Source organism: Elgaria multicarinata, chromosome 23 (genome assembly GCF_023053635.1).
Source record: "Elgaria multicarinata webbii isolate HBS135686 ecotype San Diego chromosome 23, rElgMul1.1.pri, whole genome shotgun sequence".
Classification (NCBI taxonomy): Eukaryota; Metazoa; Chordata; class Lepidosauria; order Squamata; family Anguidae; genus Elgaria; species Elgaria multicarinata.
Genome location: NC_086193.1, coordinates 10,151,614 through 10,167,668, shown reverse-complemented (window position 1 = coordinate 10,167,668; position 16,055 = coordinate 10,151,614). Strand labels below are relative to the sequence as shown.

At 49.1% G+C, this 16,055-nt stretch overlaps 1 protein-coding gene across 1 annotated transcript in view; it reads right to left on the bottom strand.

Moving 5' to 3' along the window:
- Nucleotides 1–6,698: 6,698 nt before the first annotated feature.
- SUGP1 (SURP and G-patch domain containing 1) overlaps nucleotides 6,699–16,055 on the bottom strand; it is a 23,586-nt gene continuing 14,229 nt past the window's right edge. Inside the window, exons 9-13 of the mRNA XM_063147147.1 lie at nucleotides 15,049–15,312; nucleotides 13,558–13,664; nucleotides 11,009–11,154; nucleotides 9,492–9,621; nucleotides 6,699–8,170 (exon numbers count right to left, since the gene is read on the bottom strand). Coding sequence (XP_063003217.1) covers nucleotides 8,144–8,170; nucleotides 9,492–9,621; nucleotides 11,009–11,154; nucleotides 13,558–13,664; nucleotides 15,049–15,312 — 674 coding nt within the window. The 3' untranslated portion in view covers nucleotides 6,699–8,143. The remainder of the gene's footprint in view (nucleotides 8,171–9,491; nucleotides 9,622–11,008; nucleotides 11,155–13,557; nucleotides 13,665–15,048; nucleotides 15,313–16,055) is intronic.

Here is a 16,055-nt window from a genome sequence, read left to right as displayed (position 1 = left end):
AAAATCATTAAAATCTCAATTAAAACGTAGCACAAAGGCTGGGTCGTTTTTAGCTTATTCAGATGGCTGGTTTTTAACTAACAGGTTACAGATTTTATACTGTTCAGGCCACGCATTAAGAATTTGGATCACCCAGTTTGCAACTATGCTAAACACGTGTTAACTGCACCGGCGTGTAAACCCACTTGACTGAGCCTTTTGCTGTGCGTGCTGCAGAAAATACCACTGGCTTGACTTTGGCACAACAATCTCTGGATTAGAGGCAAAGATAATAATAATAATAATAATAATAATAATAATAATAATAATAATAATAATAATAATAATAGTAACAAGCTTCTCCCTCCAGATCGAGGCAGGGCACAACACAAATGCAACATCATACAACTAATTAAAACATTTAAAACCAATACATCACTAAAAGCAACACACCATTAAAAAAGGCACCTTAAAATTCCGCTGGGCAGGCCTGCCGGAAGAGATCAGTCTTTATGGCTTTCTTAAATTCCGGAAGACTGTTAAGTTGACAAATCTCTCCCGGCAAGCCATTCCACAAACTGGGAGCGGCAGAAGAAAAGGTCTTCTTGGGAATAGTTGTCAGCCTTGTTTTTGTTGGCTTGAGTAAATTCTTCCCAGAGGACCTGAGTGTGCCGGGCGGATTGTATGGGACAAGGCGATCCCGCAGGTAGCCTGGACCCAAACCATGTAGGGCTTTAAAGCAGCCAGCAAAGAGACCTTGTTCAGAGGACACACTAAGCCATGTTGGTTAAGTGTTTTAGCTAAACCTTATGGCTTAACGCATTGTGTGAACCAGGACTTTGCACGTTGCCTGAACCCTTCCATAAAACCACTACGTGCGCTGGCTAACCGTTTGCTGCAAAGGTGTTAGTGGCCTAACCATGGTTTAACGTGTTGTCTGAACAGGCCCATTGTGTTTTTATGAGCTTGTGGGCTAGGGTTTTCATGAGCGGCCCAGAGAGATTTGGCTATCAGGCAGCCTGGAAATAAAATATAGCGATGAAACGCGGAAATAGAAATACATTAAATGCATGTGATTTCGTTGGAATGTAAGCCTTTGTGGCAGGGATTTGTTGTTTACTGATGGCACATAACAAAATAAAATAAAATAATAAACCAATTAAACTCCCTTCAGCAATTGACTGGTTTATATACCCCAGGCTTGGCTGAATAAAAATGTGTCTTCCTGCTGGCAGTAGGATAACAGAGAAAGGGAATACCTAACTTCCCTTGGTAGGGAGTTCCAAAGGCTGAGAACAGCCACCAAGAAGGTCCTATCTCACGTTGCCACCAAATGTGCCAGAGAGCGGGGCTTCTTCCGAACATCTTAAGTCCTTGGCAGGTTTGTATGGGAGAAGGTGCCCTTTTCAGGTAGATTGATCCCAAGCCATAGAGCTTTATAGGTTATTACCACTCGCTTTTCAGTTTGGACTACCATGCTAGAAGGCAGTCCTTTGGTTTAGTTCAGGAAAGCAGTTATTTTAAGTCCACCAGGGGGTAATGCTTGATGGTTAAACACAGAGCCTCTGCGAACAGGAACAGTCTACCTCTATGTACTGGATTCTAAGGACAGATGTACTCCTAGGAAGAGGCTTCACACTTTGCTCCTGAGCAGGCATGGGGAACCCGTGGCCATCCAGACGTTGCTGGACTTCAGCCTCATTAACGTGATAATCAGTGAGGATGGGCTACGTAGTGCAACCGTTGGGAGGCCCACAGGTAGCCCACCTCGGCTTCTGTGTGTCCCAGAAGCATTTTCTTTAGCCAATGTTGGAAAACACCAACGGTGCAAGGTTGAAATATAGCACGTCTCTTATATTCTTATAAACCCGATGGCTTATTTCGAATAGGCTACGCTCATTTCCAAAATTGCTCTCTGCCCCCCCCCCCCCCGTAGATGTCTTGCGGTTGTTTTCCAATCATGTTTCCCTAATCTTCCAAGGACAGAAGCAGTCGTATTATTAATGGGCACTGGAGCATTTGTCAGGGGTAAGATTAAATTCCCCACCCACCCCAAGATTCCCTTGAGGTCTCGGGTGAGAAATAGCAAACCGGGAGCCGGGATCCTTAAAAAGGACTGGACACGCATGTGTGGCAAGAGCATTGGAGAACTTTGATAATGGAATTAAAGGGATATCTCCGGGCGGTGGACAGCAAAGGAAAAGTAAAAAAATAACCAGAGGGAGGCAGAAACACTTCACGGAACGAGGGAGAAACGGGTGAGGCGAAAACAGCAACGAGGGGCCCTGCTGGTGCGTCAGACTACAATTTCCATACTCCCCAATGGTCATGCTGGCCAGAGATGATGGGAAGTGTAGTTCAACACATCTGCAAGAAACAAGATTGGGGAAGTCCAGGGTAATAAAATAATAATTATTAATAATAATATATTTATTTGCTACCCGCCTCTCCCTCTGGATCGAGGTGGGGTACAACACAAATAAAACCACCATAAAATACATACAACTAATTCAAACGTTTAAAACCAGTGCATCGTTAAAAGCAGCACACCGTTCCCGCAGGACCGGAGTGTGCAGGGCGGGTTGTACGGAAGGAGGCGATCCCGCAGGACCGGAGTGTGCAGGGCGGGTTGTACGGAAGGAGGCGATCCCGCAGGACCAGAGTGTGCAGGGCGGGTTGTACGGAAGGAGGCCATCCCGCAGGACCGGAGTGTGCAGGGCGGGTTGTACGGAAGGAGGCCATCCCGCAGGACCGGAGTGTGCAGGGCGGGTTGTACGGAAGGAGGCCATCCCGCAGGACCGGAGTGTGCAGGGCGGGTTGTACGGAAGGAGGCCATCCCGCAGGACCGGAGTGTGCAGGGCGGGTTGTACGGAAGGAGGCCATCCCGCAGGACCGGAGTGTGCAGGGCGGGTTGTACGGAAGGAGGCCATCCCGCAGGACCGGAGTGTGCAGGGCGGGTTGTACGGAAGGAGGCCATCCCGCAGGACCGGAGTGTGCAGGGCGGGTTGTACGGAAGGAGGCCATCCCGCAGGACCGGAGTGTGCAGGGCGGGTTGTACGGAAGGAGGCCATCCCGCAGGACCGGAGTGTGCAGGGCGGGTTGTACGGAAGGAGGCCATCCCGCAGGACCGGAGTGTGCAGGGCGGGTTGTACGGAAGGAGGCCATCCCGCAGGACCGGAGTGTGCAGGGCGGGTTGTACGGAAGGAGGCCATCCCGCAGGACCGGAGTGTTGTACGGAAGGAGGCGATCCCTAACCCTGGACCCAAACCATGTTGGGCTTTAAAGGTGATAACCAACACTATACTTCACCCAGCAGCCAGTGAAGAGATTTTAAGGGCAGGTTTTCTACATACTGGGCCCAAAATGGTACAGTCTTAAAAAAAGGGGTGGGTAAGAGACACGCCTAAAAGCAGGGGTGTAGCTCAGATCCCTGGGAACAAATAGGGGTACCCTTTCTCTGGCCAGACCCCATTTCCCTGCTTGACGGGTTTCCATCTTTCATTCTGCAGTTGAAACACTTCTCAAAGGCTGCGTTATTGGCACTGGCACAAGAAGCCCACCGCCTTCCAAAGGGGCGTCGGGCGAGTCAGAGAAACAAGGATCCTGCCCATAACCGATCAAAAGAGAAGAGCTGAGCGTCCATACATCAGAAGCGCCCTGCTGGATGAGACCGAGGGTCCATCTAGTCCAGCGCTGTTTGCACAGCGGCTGACCAGGGACAGTGACTTCCAACTGTTCATGTGCTATTCACCGTTCGCCGGATGGAAGCCAGGTAACAACGGCCAGAACAGCTTGCCTTGCCTTGCCTTGCCGTAGCAAACCACCAAAAATAAAATAAAATGTGGCTTTTGATCTTCCTACTGCATTGTGCCTTCACAACACACCAGCCAGCTGGCGTCATTTCCCCCACCCTCTCTCTTCAAATCTTTAGAAATCTAAAACCTTGGAAGTTAAAAATAGAATAGCGTAACACAGATGGATAGACAGACAGGCACACTTTTAAAAGGGGTTGCTTTTCAAACCAACGCCAGCAGGTAATTTCTTTACTATCTTCAGTTCTCGAAGACGTCCTGTAGTCCCTTGGCTTTTTAAACCTCCTTTATAGAGCCGCTGGGTTGGCTGGGAAGAAAAGAGCTGTTAAGAAAGACCACGACATTTCACACGTGGGACCGGCCCTATTGTTGAGAGTGAGGCGGTCACCTCTGGTGGCAGATCCGAGATGCCGTCCCCTCTTAAGCTGGTGTTCGGGCACGGAGGAAGACACCGTCCCACGCCCAACACCGGCAGAAGAGTCAGCTGCCGGCTTTTGTGTATGGAACGGAGTGAGGGCACCATGTTTTGGGCTTCAGGTAGGGTGACCCTACAGAAAAGAGGACCGGGCTCCTGTGTCTTCAACAGTTGTATCGAAAAAGGGAATTTCAGGTGTCCTTTGTATGCATGCAGCACCTGGAGAAATTCCCTCTTCATCACAACCGTTAAAGCTGCAGTCTTTTGCATCTGGTCACTCGGGCAGGGCTCCTGCAGCTTTAATGGTTGTGATGAAGAGGGAATTCCACCAGGTGCTGCATGCATACAAAGGACACCTGCTGAAATTCCCTTTTCTATACATCTTTTAAAGATACAGAAGCCCGGTCCTTTTGATATGGCCACCCTGATTTCCAGGCAGCTAAAGGCCTTGGGGCCCAGGCCTGGTTTGCACAGCCTTTCGCCTGCCACGCTTTTGTGAGCGTTATCTCAGCTATCTCCTTTCATTATCAACAGTTTAAGAGTCCATGAACGGGATTACAGCAGTGCAAACTTTGGCCTAGGAAGTCGTACAGATGGCAAGGAGGGGCGTGAGGCATGATCCCCGGCCTCCAAACTCCACTACACACTAGCACGCAAACATTTTATTTTATACATAACCAAGAGGACAAGAGGAGCCGATCCAATCCTTATTGGGATGCCAAAGCCAAAAAAGGATCGTCCGCCACCCTGTTCCACTCTCCTGATGTCACGTCACGCTTTGGTGCGACCGACGGAAACCCGCTTTGATTGATCAATATATTTATATATATTGTTTTAACTTGGTTTGTGGTTTAATTCGTTTTTAGCTGTGTATATTTACTGATTTATACTGTATGCTTTGATCTGTACGCCGCCCTGAGATCTTAATGATATAAGGCGGGATATAAAAGCTTTAAATAAATAAATAAATAAGGTGGCGCTGGAAAGAAGATTACGGTGTGCCACGAAACCAGGGGAGAAATTCAGCCCCTCTTGGGATTGCCCCTGGTGGCCCCGCCCCCTTCTGAAGCCCCGCCCCTTCCAACCACAGATCGTTGGGTGATTCCAAGCTTTTGTGCATATTTCCCCCCCCCTCCCTTTCTAAATTGTTAAAATGCTGCTCCTGAAGCTCAGCTGCTGGCAATAATAACTTCCAAGCTAAAACCAGCTGGGATTTTGGGCTTCAGGCTTTTTTGCCTTCAGCTTCACCTGCTGAAGTTGTTCCGAAATCACTGACTCTCCGGGGTTTCATTAGGAGCTTTGCCAGCGCTACCTGGAGATGCCGTGTTCAAACTGAGCCAGCACACACGGAGATTCTACAGTGTGCGGGAGTTATACAAACGGAGCACCGTGGATGCCACTTTTGTGAGTGGAAGCAGGAGCGGCTACTAGGAAGTTCTGCTCCCATCCTACTTCACCCACAAATGCTCAAGCTTACGTTTGCACCCTTGTGGTCTAGAAGCTTGCTTATTTAAAATAAGACGGGAAACACCAGGTTGTCAGCATGTGATTATTACTGCACTGCCAATATGCTTTAGAAAGCCGCATGTAACACCGATGTAGTCCTTACTTTGGGGGAAGGGCATGGCCCTCCAGATGTTTGGGACTACAACTTCCATCATCCACAACCACGGGGGGGCTAATAGTTCTCCATAATCTGGAGGGGGACCCAGCTCGCCCACAGCTGCGTCGGTTCCTGGCTCGCGTATCTTAAAACACGCAGCAGGGCAGGACGGGCAAAACGCAGCCAGATTACGGAACGTTCACAAACTGTCACGCTGCTCTTCGGCCCGGAGAGAGGTTTGCTGGGTGGGATGTCGCCTCTTGACGCTGTGCTGCCTCCGCCAGCCGGTTGGTTTCCTTCGAGAGCTTGCACCGGCAAAACTGGGAAAGGGCGACCCGTTAGTTCAGTCTTCTCCAAACTGGTGCCTTCGGGTGTATCGGACTACAACTCCCATCATTCCCCGGGCAGCAGCAACAGGGATCAGCCGTGAGCAACACCCTGCTTTCAAGTTTTTCTTTGTACCGTGGCTCTTACAACCACCCGGCTCCACCCCTCTGGACTACGTGTCCTCCAAAGTGCCTATCAAGTGGAATTTTAGAAAGTTTTTAGGATGTTCCAACAATGTATATTATCTTCTTATGTATTTTATATCTACTGTTGTTCCCCGCCTCGATCAAAATGGAGAGGCGGGTAAGAAGAAATAATAATAATAATAATAATAATAATAATAATAATAATAATAATAATAATAATAATTCAGAGCTACATTTCTCTATGAAATCTACACACACACACCCGTCTGTCCGCTTGGATCACCGTTGCCGGACTCCACACACACACCCCGGCCCCTTTCTGACCCCCCCCTTCCCCTGGCCTGGAATTCCGAAAAGCGCAGTTCCCTGGGGATGTCCGGCCTCCGAAACAAAAAGACCTGGACAAAAACCCTGGAGACGTTTGCGTCATTTTATTCAATGGTTTGCCGAGAGCCAAAACGCATCAACACTACCGCTCGTCATTAAAGAGTAACGAAATGAAACGAAAAACAAACACACCACCCCAAAATGCATCCAAACATAATAAGAAGTGGTACAAGTCTTTGTGTGTGTGTGTTTCTTTTGGTGTTGGGAGGGCGGGAAAGAAAGAGGAGAGGGGTACGAACCGAGGCGCATCGTGCAAGGAGGAAGTTGACGTTTATTTCCTGGGTCACGTTTCCGGAAGGAGTTCTTCCCCTGTTCCTCGCCTTTCCCAAAACATCCCTCTTTCGGGGCAAACCCGGATGCTTGCCAGAATCCTTTAGTGGGAATCAAGGAGATTTGCTTTCCTCTCATACTTGGGAGGAACGAGGAAGTGAATTTCCAACCCTTTTTTGAAGACTAGGGAGTAAGGAGAAAGACCTGGAGGGATTATTCCGGACTCTCTCGCTGCCTATTCCAGAGTTGGGTGGGAAGTTATGCCGTACCAGGAGCACTTAAATGGGGCGGCGGCAGACCCTGGGAGCGTCACCCCTATGTCCTCCATCACCATTAGAGTTTGGGAAGGAAAGGAGTCCGGCAACAACATTGCTATTGTTTGGGAGCAAAGGAACCAGGTGACAATCTCGCTACTGCGTGGGAGAAAAGGAACCTGGTGACAATGTCGCTATGGTTTGGGAGAAAAGGAACCTGGTGACAATGTCGCTATGGTTTGGGAGGAAAGGAACCCAGTGACAATGTCGCCACTGCTTGGGAGAAAAGGAACCCGGCGACAACATTGCTATTGTTTGGGAGCAAAGGAACCCAGCGACAACCTCGCCATGGGCTGGGGTCAGCTTCTTCATCTTCCCACCCCATCTCCCCGAAGTCAACACACCCCATGTCCCACTTCCGATTGGCACAATATATACAACAGCAGCGACACCTGTACACACACCCGCTCCCCGCGGCCAACCCAGGTCAGGAGCATACGGAAAGAGAAAAGGACGCTTCGTTTGTTTAGAAAATGCAAAGTGAAAAGCGAGTAAGGCGAAGCGTTTCGTCTTACTTAATCGACAGCTGAACGCCCCCCCCCCCCCCGCCCGTCCGTCCATAAGTCCCACAAATGACTTTGCATTTGGGGTTCTTTTTCCAAAGTTCTGGTTCTGTTCTGCTCCTCCTCAAACTCGGGGTAAGGTCACGAAACCAACGAACAAAAGCCAAGGAGTGGTAACGAACCGGTCCGACGCTCTCGGGAGAGATGAACGCATGGAGGCTCGAATTTTAAAAAAACAGAATACTTTCAAACGAACGAACCAACCAAAAGAGAGAGAGAGAGAGAGAGAGAGAGAAAGGATGGAAGGAGACGCTGGTTTTAAAAACTTCTCACAATAAACAAACTGCCACGTTGTCTGTGGCAGGCGGGAAGCAGCACACGGCCAAGTCAATAATAGGGACGCCTGGGATTGTTCTGTAAAAAGACAAGAAAAAAAAAGGGGGGGGGGAATCAGCTAAAGGTTGAATGTGAAGGACTCACCTCAAACCCACTCCTGCTAGGAGAGAGAGAGAAATAGGAAACAAAGCCCTATGAAGAGAGACTGAAAGAACTGGGCATGTTGAGCCTGGAGAAGAGAAGATGGAGGGGAGACATGAGAGCACTCTTTAAATACTTGAAAGGTTGTCACACAGAGGAGGGCCAGGATCTCTTCTCGATCCTCCCAGAGTGCAGGACACGGATTAAGGGGCTCAAGTGACAGGAAGCCAGATTCTGGCTGGACATCAGAAAAAATTTCCTGACTGTTAGAGCAGTATGACAAAACTTCAGGAAAAACGTCCTTATGGTTAGAGCGGCACGACAATGGAACCAATGTCTGAGGGAGGCCGAGGGCTCTCCCGCACTAGAGGCCTTCAAGAGGCAGCTGGACAGCCATCTGTCAGGGATGCTTTAAGGTGGGTTCCTGCATTCAGCAAGGGGGTTGGACTGGATGACCTTATAGGCCCCTTCCAACTCTACCATTCTATCATTCTAAATGCATCATACTATCAAAAATAATGGGCTCCAGTTACAGGAAACCAAATTCCAGCTGGACATCAGGAATTTGGAAGCTATACTTCTATGCAGCTAGCCCAGCGGGCCGCCTCCCCGCTCCTCTCAACTCTGTCTGATTGACTCCGTGGGCAGACTCTGGGAACTGTCGATTCTGATGCTCCCTCCTCCTTTGACAAAGACTGAGTTTCCGAGGGGCGGGGCGGAAGACGATCTCTGAGCTTGGGCCTCCTGTTTGCTAAGCCCCTGGGAAGATTCCTCCTTGACTCCTGGAGAGTCTTGGAGAATTTCCTCCTCCGCTCTCGTCTCACCTGGCCTTCTTCTACTCAAGGCTCCAAGTTGGATTCAGAATCAGACCAAACCAGGGAGCCCGGACCTCATCCTGACACTGGTTGGGCAATGTATGACCAGAACGCTGGACTAGACGGACCCTTGGTCTGACCCAGCATTGCTCTTATGTTCTGCATTGAGCAGGGGGTTGGACTCGATGGCCTTGTAGGCCCCTTCCAACTCTGCTATTCTATGATTCTTAGAGTGTCGGCTGAGAGTGGGGGAAGAGGAACGGAATGGAGTTCCTCGGGAAAGGGCTGGCTGGCAGGAACCCTGAACTGGACCACTCCACACTGCAACCTTTTGTCACAGGTCCCACCGGTCTTTCGGCCTGCCGTTTTGACAGCGGTGCAGTGAAAGTTATCCCAGAAGCGCTCCTAGCGCAGGGAGCAAAGGGTATGTATAAATCTCTCACCAGTGGGTTGGGCCGGAATCTGTAGGCCAACATCATCCTCTTGCGGAACGCCTCGTACTCGTCGTCCTCCTTGGACAACTCGGCGGGGCGGTCGATCCCAAATCCTGCTCCGTCCACTGCTGTCATTCCCCTGTTTGGGAAAAGGCGAATGTTTACCTTCTGCAAGCAGATATTACGGAGGACATTGGAAGCAGCCTTCTAGCTGGTCACACTCTTTGTCCATCCGGCCCGCTGTTGTCCACTCGGATGAGAAGCGGCCCTCCAAGGCCTCAAGCAGAGAAGGGTCTTCCCCATCCCCCCCAGATCCTTTTTAAACTGGAGACAGTGGGACTTAAACCTGGGGCCTTTTGTACGCAAAGCATACCAAAAATGAGCCAGGAGCCTCTCCCCTAGGAGGGAAGGTGACAACAGCTGGGATTGCTCAGCATGGGAAAAAGGAGGCTGAGGGGAGACAAGAGAGAGGTGTAAAAAAAATGATGCATGGGGTGGAGAAGGTAGATATAGGGAGACATTTTTCTCTCTCTCCTAGGATACTAGAACCCAACGGGGTCATCCCATGAAGCTGGTGGGTGGGAGATTCAGGACAGATGAAAGGAAGGACTTCTTCACACAGCCCAGTTAGACTATGGAACTCACTTCCACAAGATGTGGTGATGACCACCAATTTGGAGAGCTTTCAAAGGGGGTTGGATCAATTCCTAGAGGAGAAGGCTATCGATGGCTACTAGTCGTGATGGCTCTGTGCTACCTCCAGTAGCAGAGGCAGTAAGCCTGTGTGCCCCAGTTCCTGGGGAACATAGGTAGCAGGGTGCTGTTGCATCGTGTCCTGCTCGTGGGTTTCCCCACTGGATGAACAGAGTGCTGGACTAGATGGACCCTCGGTCTGATCCAGCAGAGTCAACTCAACAGAGAACTCCACAGAGCCCACCACACAACGGTTGTGCAGGAACTCTCCTCTCCAGTGTGGATATCCTGCGTGCAGTGTTTTCCAAAAAAAAACCCACCTCCAACGATGCATGGAGTTTTCCCCCCAGACAACACATTTCTCAACGGTGGTGCAAAAACTCCACTGTGGAGTTCTAAAACCTCCGCTGAGAAACGTGTCGTCTGAGCTGAGCCAGAGACAGACAGAGAGTTAGACACAAGACGGAGAGAGACAGACGTGACAGACGCATGTCACAGAGGCAGACGTATGAGACAGAGACAGACACAAGAGAGAGAGAGTGAGATAGACACAAAAGAGATAGAAAGGAGGATCAAACTGAGACGGAAGACAACACAGAAGAGAAATAAAGTCACAATGAGCAGCCAAAAAAAAGGGCTATTATTTTTTAAATTCATTTCATAGATTTATATACCGCTGACCGTATATAAAAATATCTCTTAAGTGGTTATTAGAGAGAGGGAGAGAGAGAGGGAGGGAGGGACAGAGAGAGAGATCACTGGGAAACCAGGCACACTGTGCATGCACACGCCCCGTGGCGTGAAAGCCACATCCAGGAGTCGGAAACACTCACTTGTTGACAGGTGCCTTGATGCCCTGACCCTCCGTTCCCAGGCCGTCGCCTTCCTTCCAGCCCATCTTCATGAGCATCTGGTAGCCGATGTTTTCCACCGTCAACTTGAACTCCTTGTATTCCGAGTAATCGGGCTCGCGGCCTTCCTGCGGGGCGGAACGAAACAAACCCAAAAAGTGGTGAGAGAAAACAGAGAGGCTTAAAGCCCCATCTGGTGCAGAATTTGCCCCAAAAGCCAAACGTGGGATATTCAAAGCCATTCAAGAAGGTACAACAACTAGAGATGTACAATTTCCGGGAATTTTGAAGCCATGGGGGAAAAAATCGTGTCTTTTCTGGGGGGTTTCAGGAAAAAAACGGAAAATTTTCAGAAAAATCAAAATAATGCAATATTAGCACTTTTTACAGTTTGAAAGTCACTTTGTTACTTTAGCAACATAAAATGTAATGATGTCCAAGTTGGTTTGGCATAAAATTATTACATTTGGTATATTAAAAGTACAGTGCATTCAAACAATTATTACACATTTAATTTACTTTTTTACTCTTGGGGGGGTAACAAATGGAGCTACAAGCTCCTGAACTGTAAGGAACCTCGTTGGTTCTGCCAGTTTATGAGCAGGCAAAAAATCAATTTAAAACAACAACAGAAGAAGCCACCAACATTAGTAACAAAGAAAATTATTTATGTCTCTGCTAGTCCTCCAGTGTCAAGACATGAAGCCCCCATTCCCATAAAAAGAACTGAGAAAAATGGGGGAACCAAGACTCAATGAATATGCATGAAATTTAATCAAACTCATTTCCTGACCTATCAGTATCAGTTTCAGTCTCTGCTTCCATGGCAGTGCTGCCCCCTAGAGGCAGAAGTGCATCTTGCTCTTGCATTTGAGAGTTGTAGTCTCAGTTTGCAACCTAGGACTTGCTTGTCCTCGGCGCACAGACATTGTAATAATCTGATACCGTACAGTTTTTAGAAATCATTTGGAGAAGTAAATATCTGAACACCTTGTCTTAAACATTTATTCATCATGGTAACATAAAACATCCTGTAATCTGTTTTTTCTTCATTTTTTTCAATTTTTCAGAAAAAAACCAGTTTCTTTCCAAATTTTCCCAGTTTTTTTCTGGGCCTTCACATCTCTAACAACAACATCCATAGCCTTTTCCTCCCCCATTAGAGAACTGTTGTTACTGGGCAGGTTAAAAATAGAATACAATCTATTACAATACAATCAATAATGTGATCTCTGCCTATAAAGCTGAAAGTATGTGAGCGGGTTTGTATGTCCAGAAATGTTTAATTGAGTTAGAAACTTGAATTTTGGCATGCTGAAAGGTCTGTCTATACAACGTACCAGAAAAATCTAAAAACACTCATTTTTCGGTTTGACGCATTTTGAAAGAATTTAGTCAAAACAACTAGGCTCACGCCTACCAGCATGCCTTGGGCGGGAGGCCAGACTTACTGGCCTTTTGTGGCCATTGTGAGAAAACTCTTTGTATAATAATACAAGAATCTATTTCTCAAGGACTGAGTGTTCAACCTTTGAAGTTCCACAAAGCCGTTTCCCGACACTCCTCGCTGAAATAAAAATCTCCTACCAACTTAAAGATGAATAAGTCGCAGAGATATTTGTTGTTTATCAAATACACATTATTCAGGGACCCGGGCAATGCCGGGTATATCAGCTAGTATATCATATATTACAATAGAGCATATATTACACTTATGTTGTTATATAGTATACAATATAAGTTATAATAATGTACATAACGTAAGATTCTATTATAAGATAAATAGTCCCTGATGGGTGGGGACTAGGACACAGCCCATAAACTGTCATAAGGGAACTATATTCTGCACATGCTCAGGGGATATTTTTCTGCATAGATACCAGGTTTTAGATCTGGTGTTGCAAAGAGGCCTGAGGGAAATGCTGGTACAAAGCAAGCTTTGCGATTAGTAACATACTAGCAGAAGGTTGGATTAAGCTGACGTTTGATACAATGAAGTCTTCGAGCAAATTCATGCATCGCCCGCCCTGTCTTTGCGAAGCTGTAACCAACGGCACCTCGAGGCACGGCTCCTGCCATGGTGCAACCCTATGGCTGCCTGTGTGGGAGAGGTCTGTCCACTCCATCCCCCTGAAGGGAGGCTTCCGCACAGCACAGGGAGGGAGAAAGCACGTAACTCTGTGCCCCCTGGGCCTGTGAATCCCTCCTGCCTTCAAACAGTACAGGCCTGCAAAGCTCTGTGCCAGTTAGTGACATTGCCATCTAGTGGCTGAAGATTCTACTACAGGCTTCAGCCACATGGACAATTAAAATGAATTAAAATTAATTAATGGGTTAAAATATAACAACCCAGAAGTACACATCCTAAGACACATACACACACACACCCTTAGTATGTGTACCGAGTTTCAGATGTCTTAATTTTCAGGGTGTTGGTGCTACGGCACTGAAAGACGGACAGACAGACACACAGCCTCTTGTTATGATTCTAGAACAACCCTGTCGGTGTGGACAGGGCGCGAAGCATTTACCTTCAGGGCTTTGAACGTCTCCATGAACTTCTCCAGTTCATCAGGCGGCAGGAAGTCTCCGATGAAATGCTTCCCCCGTCCCATCTGAGTCAGCTGCTCGGCCCACTCTGAGCAAGGAGAGCAGAAGCAAAGAGGCAGAAGGATGAAAACAAGACCTTGTTTAGCTTGGGAGGCTGAGAAGAGACCTGACAGAGGTGTACAAAATTATGCCTGGTGTGGAGAAAGTAGATATAGAGAGACATTTTCCTTCCTTTCTCAAAATACTAGAACCCAGCGGGGTCGTCCCATGAAGCTGATGGGTAGGAGATTCAGGACAGGTCAAAGGGCTTTTTCACACAGCACAGAGTTAACCTGTGGAACTCACTACCACAAGATGTCGTGATGGCCACCCATTTGGCTGGCTTTAAAAGAGGGGTGGATAAATGTCTAGAGGAGAAGGCTATCCATGGCTACTAGCACTGATGGTTATATGCTACCTCCAGTATTTGAAGCAGTAAGCCTGTGTGAACCAGTTGCTGGGGAACATGGGTGGGAGGGTGCTGTTGTGGACTGGACGGACCCTCGGTCTGATCCAGCAGGGCTCTTCTGATGTTCTTAAGTTCTAACAACCCATTAGGCTTAGCAGTGCATTAGCCCTTCCCAAACTTGGTTCCACAGAAGGCGATGGGACTACACCTCCCTTTATCCCCACTCAGCCAATGGCTAGGGAATTCTTCCAGGAATTGAGCTGATCCGGTCTCCCCCAAAGTCTGGATCTTTTGGACGACAACTCACAGCACTCCTGATCCTCGGCCATGCCACATGGGATTGATGGGACTTGAAGTCCCAAAACATCTGGTGAGCACCAGGTCAGGAAAGGCCCTTGTTATGTATTTATTATTTAATTTATCGACAACATTTGTGTACCGCACTCCACATGTAAAGAGATTCCAGAACGGTGAGCGACAAGAAATCAAATGATACAAAGGGGGAAAAAACCCCCACGATTTATAATTATACTTTTTAAAAGCAGAGTGCCAATTAAACCGCAGCTGTTCTACCAAGGAAGGCTTCCTTAAAAAGAGCTGTTTTCAGGGGCAAGGAGTTCCATAGGAAGGGGGCCACCACGGGGAAGGCTCTGCACATGGTGGACTCCATAAGAAGGGGGCCATCACGGTGAAGGCTCTGCACATGGTGGACTCCATAGGAAGGGGGCCATCACGGTGAAGGCTCTGCACATGGTGGACTCCATAGGAAGGGGGCCATCACGGTGAAGGCTCTGCACATGGTGGACTCCATAGGAAGGGGGCCATCACGGTGAAGGCTCTGCACATGGTGGACTCCATAGGAAGGGGGCCACCACGGGGAAGGCTCTGCACATGGTGGACTCCAATTGGGCCAAAAGTCCATGTGGAACTGCCAGGGGCAGGTCCTCTGGTGAGGATTTTAAACCCACTGGTGGTTGCATGAGTTTGCGCCCCCAGCCAATGCGTGACCGTCGTCCCAGCTCACCTCGCGTCTTGTCCATCTCCATCCGCCTCAGCTGGTGCTCCCAGGTGCCCAGCTCCGTGTCCACCTCCTCGTCACTGTCGTAGCCGGACTGGTGGTCTTTGACCGTCTTCTCCCACATGATCTGCATCTCCTGCATCGCCTGCTTGTGCTTCATGATCATGTTGTACATTTGCTGCATCTGGGTGGGCAGGGAAAGAGCCAGGCTAAGGGTCAAGAAGGAGCGGCCACAAGCCGGGGCAATGGCCACCCGTTTAAACTGTGGAACTCACTGCCACAGGATGTGGCGATGGCCACCAATCTGGATGGCTGATGAATTCCTGGAAGGGAAAGCTATCAAGGGCTACTAGTCCTGATGGCTAAGTGCAACCTCCAGTATCAGAGGCAGTAAGCCTATGTTCCCCAGTTGCTGGGGAACATGGGCAGGAGGGTGCTGTTGCACCGTGTCCTACTTTGTGGGTCCCTGGCCGGCAGCTGGTCGGCCACCGTGTGAGCAGAATGCTAGACAAGATGGACCCTCAACCTGATCCAGCCTCAGGGCCCTTCTTCTGTTCTTACGACTACAAATCCCAGCAGGCATCGCTTTGCCCGCCGGCTCACGACCCAGCAACGGGGTCCCCTCCTGACCCCCCTGCTGGCCTCCTTAGGAACAAGCTGAGATCGAAATTCCCATTCAAAGGTGACGGTCCCAGCTGCCATCCCAAGCCTGCCGCGGGAAAAGTCGGCTTTTGTTTTGGAGTGCCATCGACTTTGAGGAAACTAGGGCTGCGCACCACCACCCCCACGAACCGCTTCGGGGCCCGATCCCACCCTCCCCCAATCTACTCCAAAACGGGATCCGAAGCGAGATCCGGAGGCCCGGATTGAGATTCAGACCCCATTTTGCCCCCCCCTTCCCCACTTACTTGCCTCCGCAGTGGATGGCGGACGCAGGTAAGGAGGAAGGGGGACAAAATGGGGGCCGACTGGGTCTGCCTCCCCCCTTACCTGGCTCCGCCACTGCCGCGGTC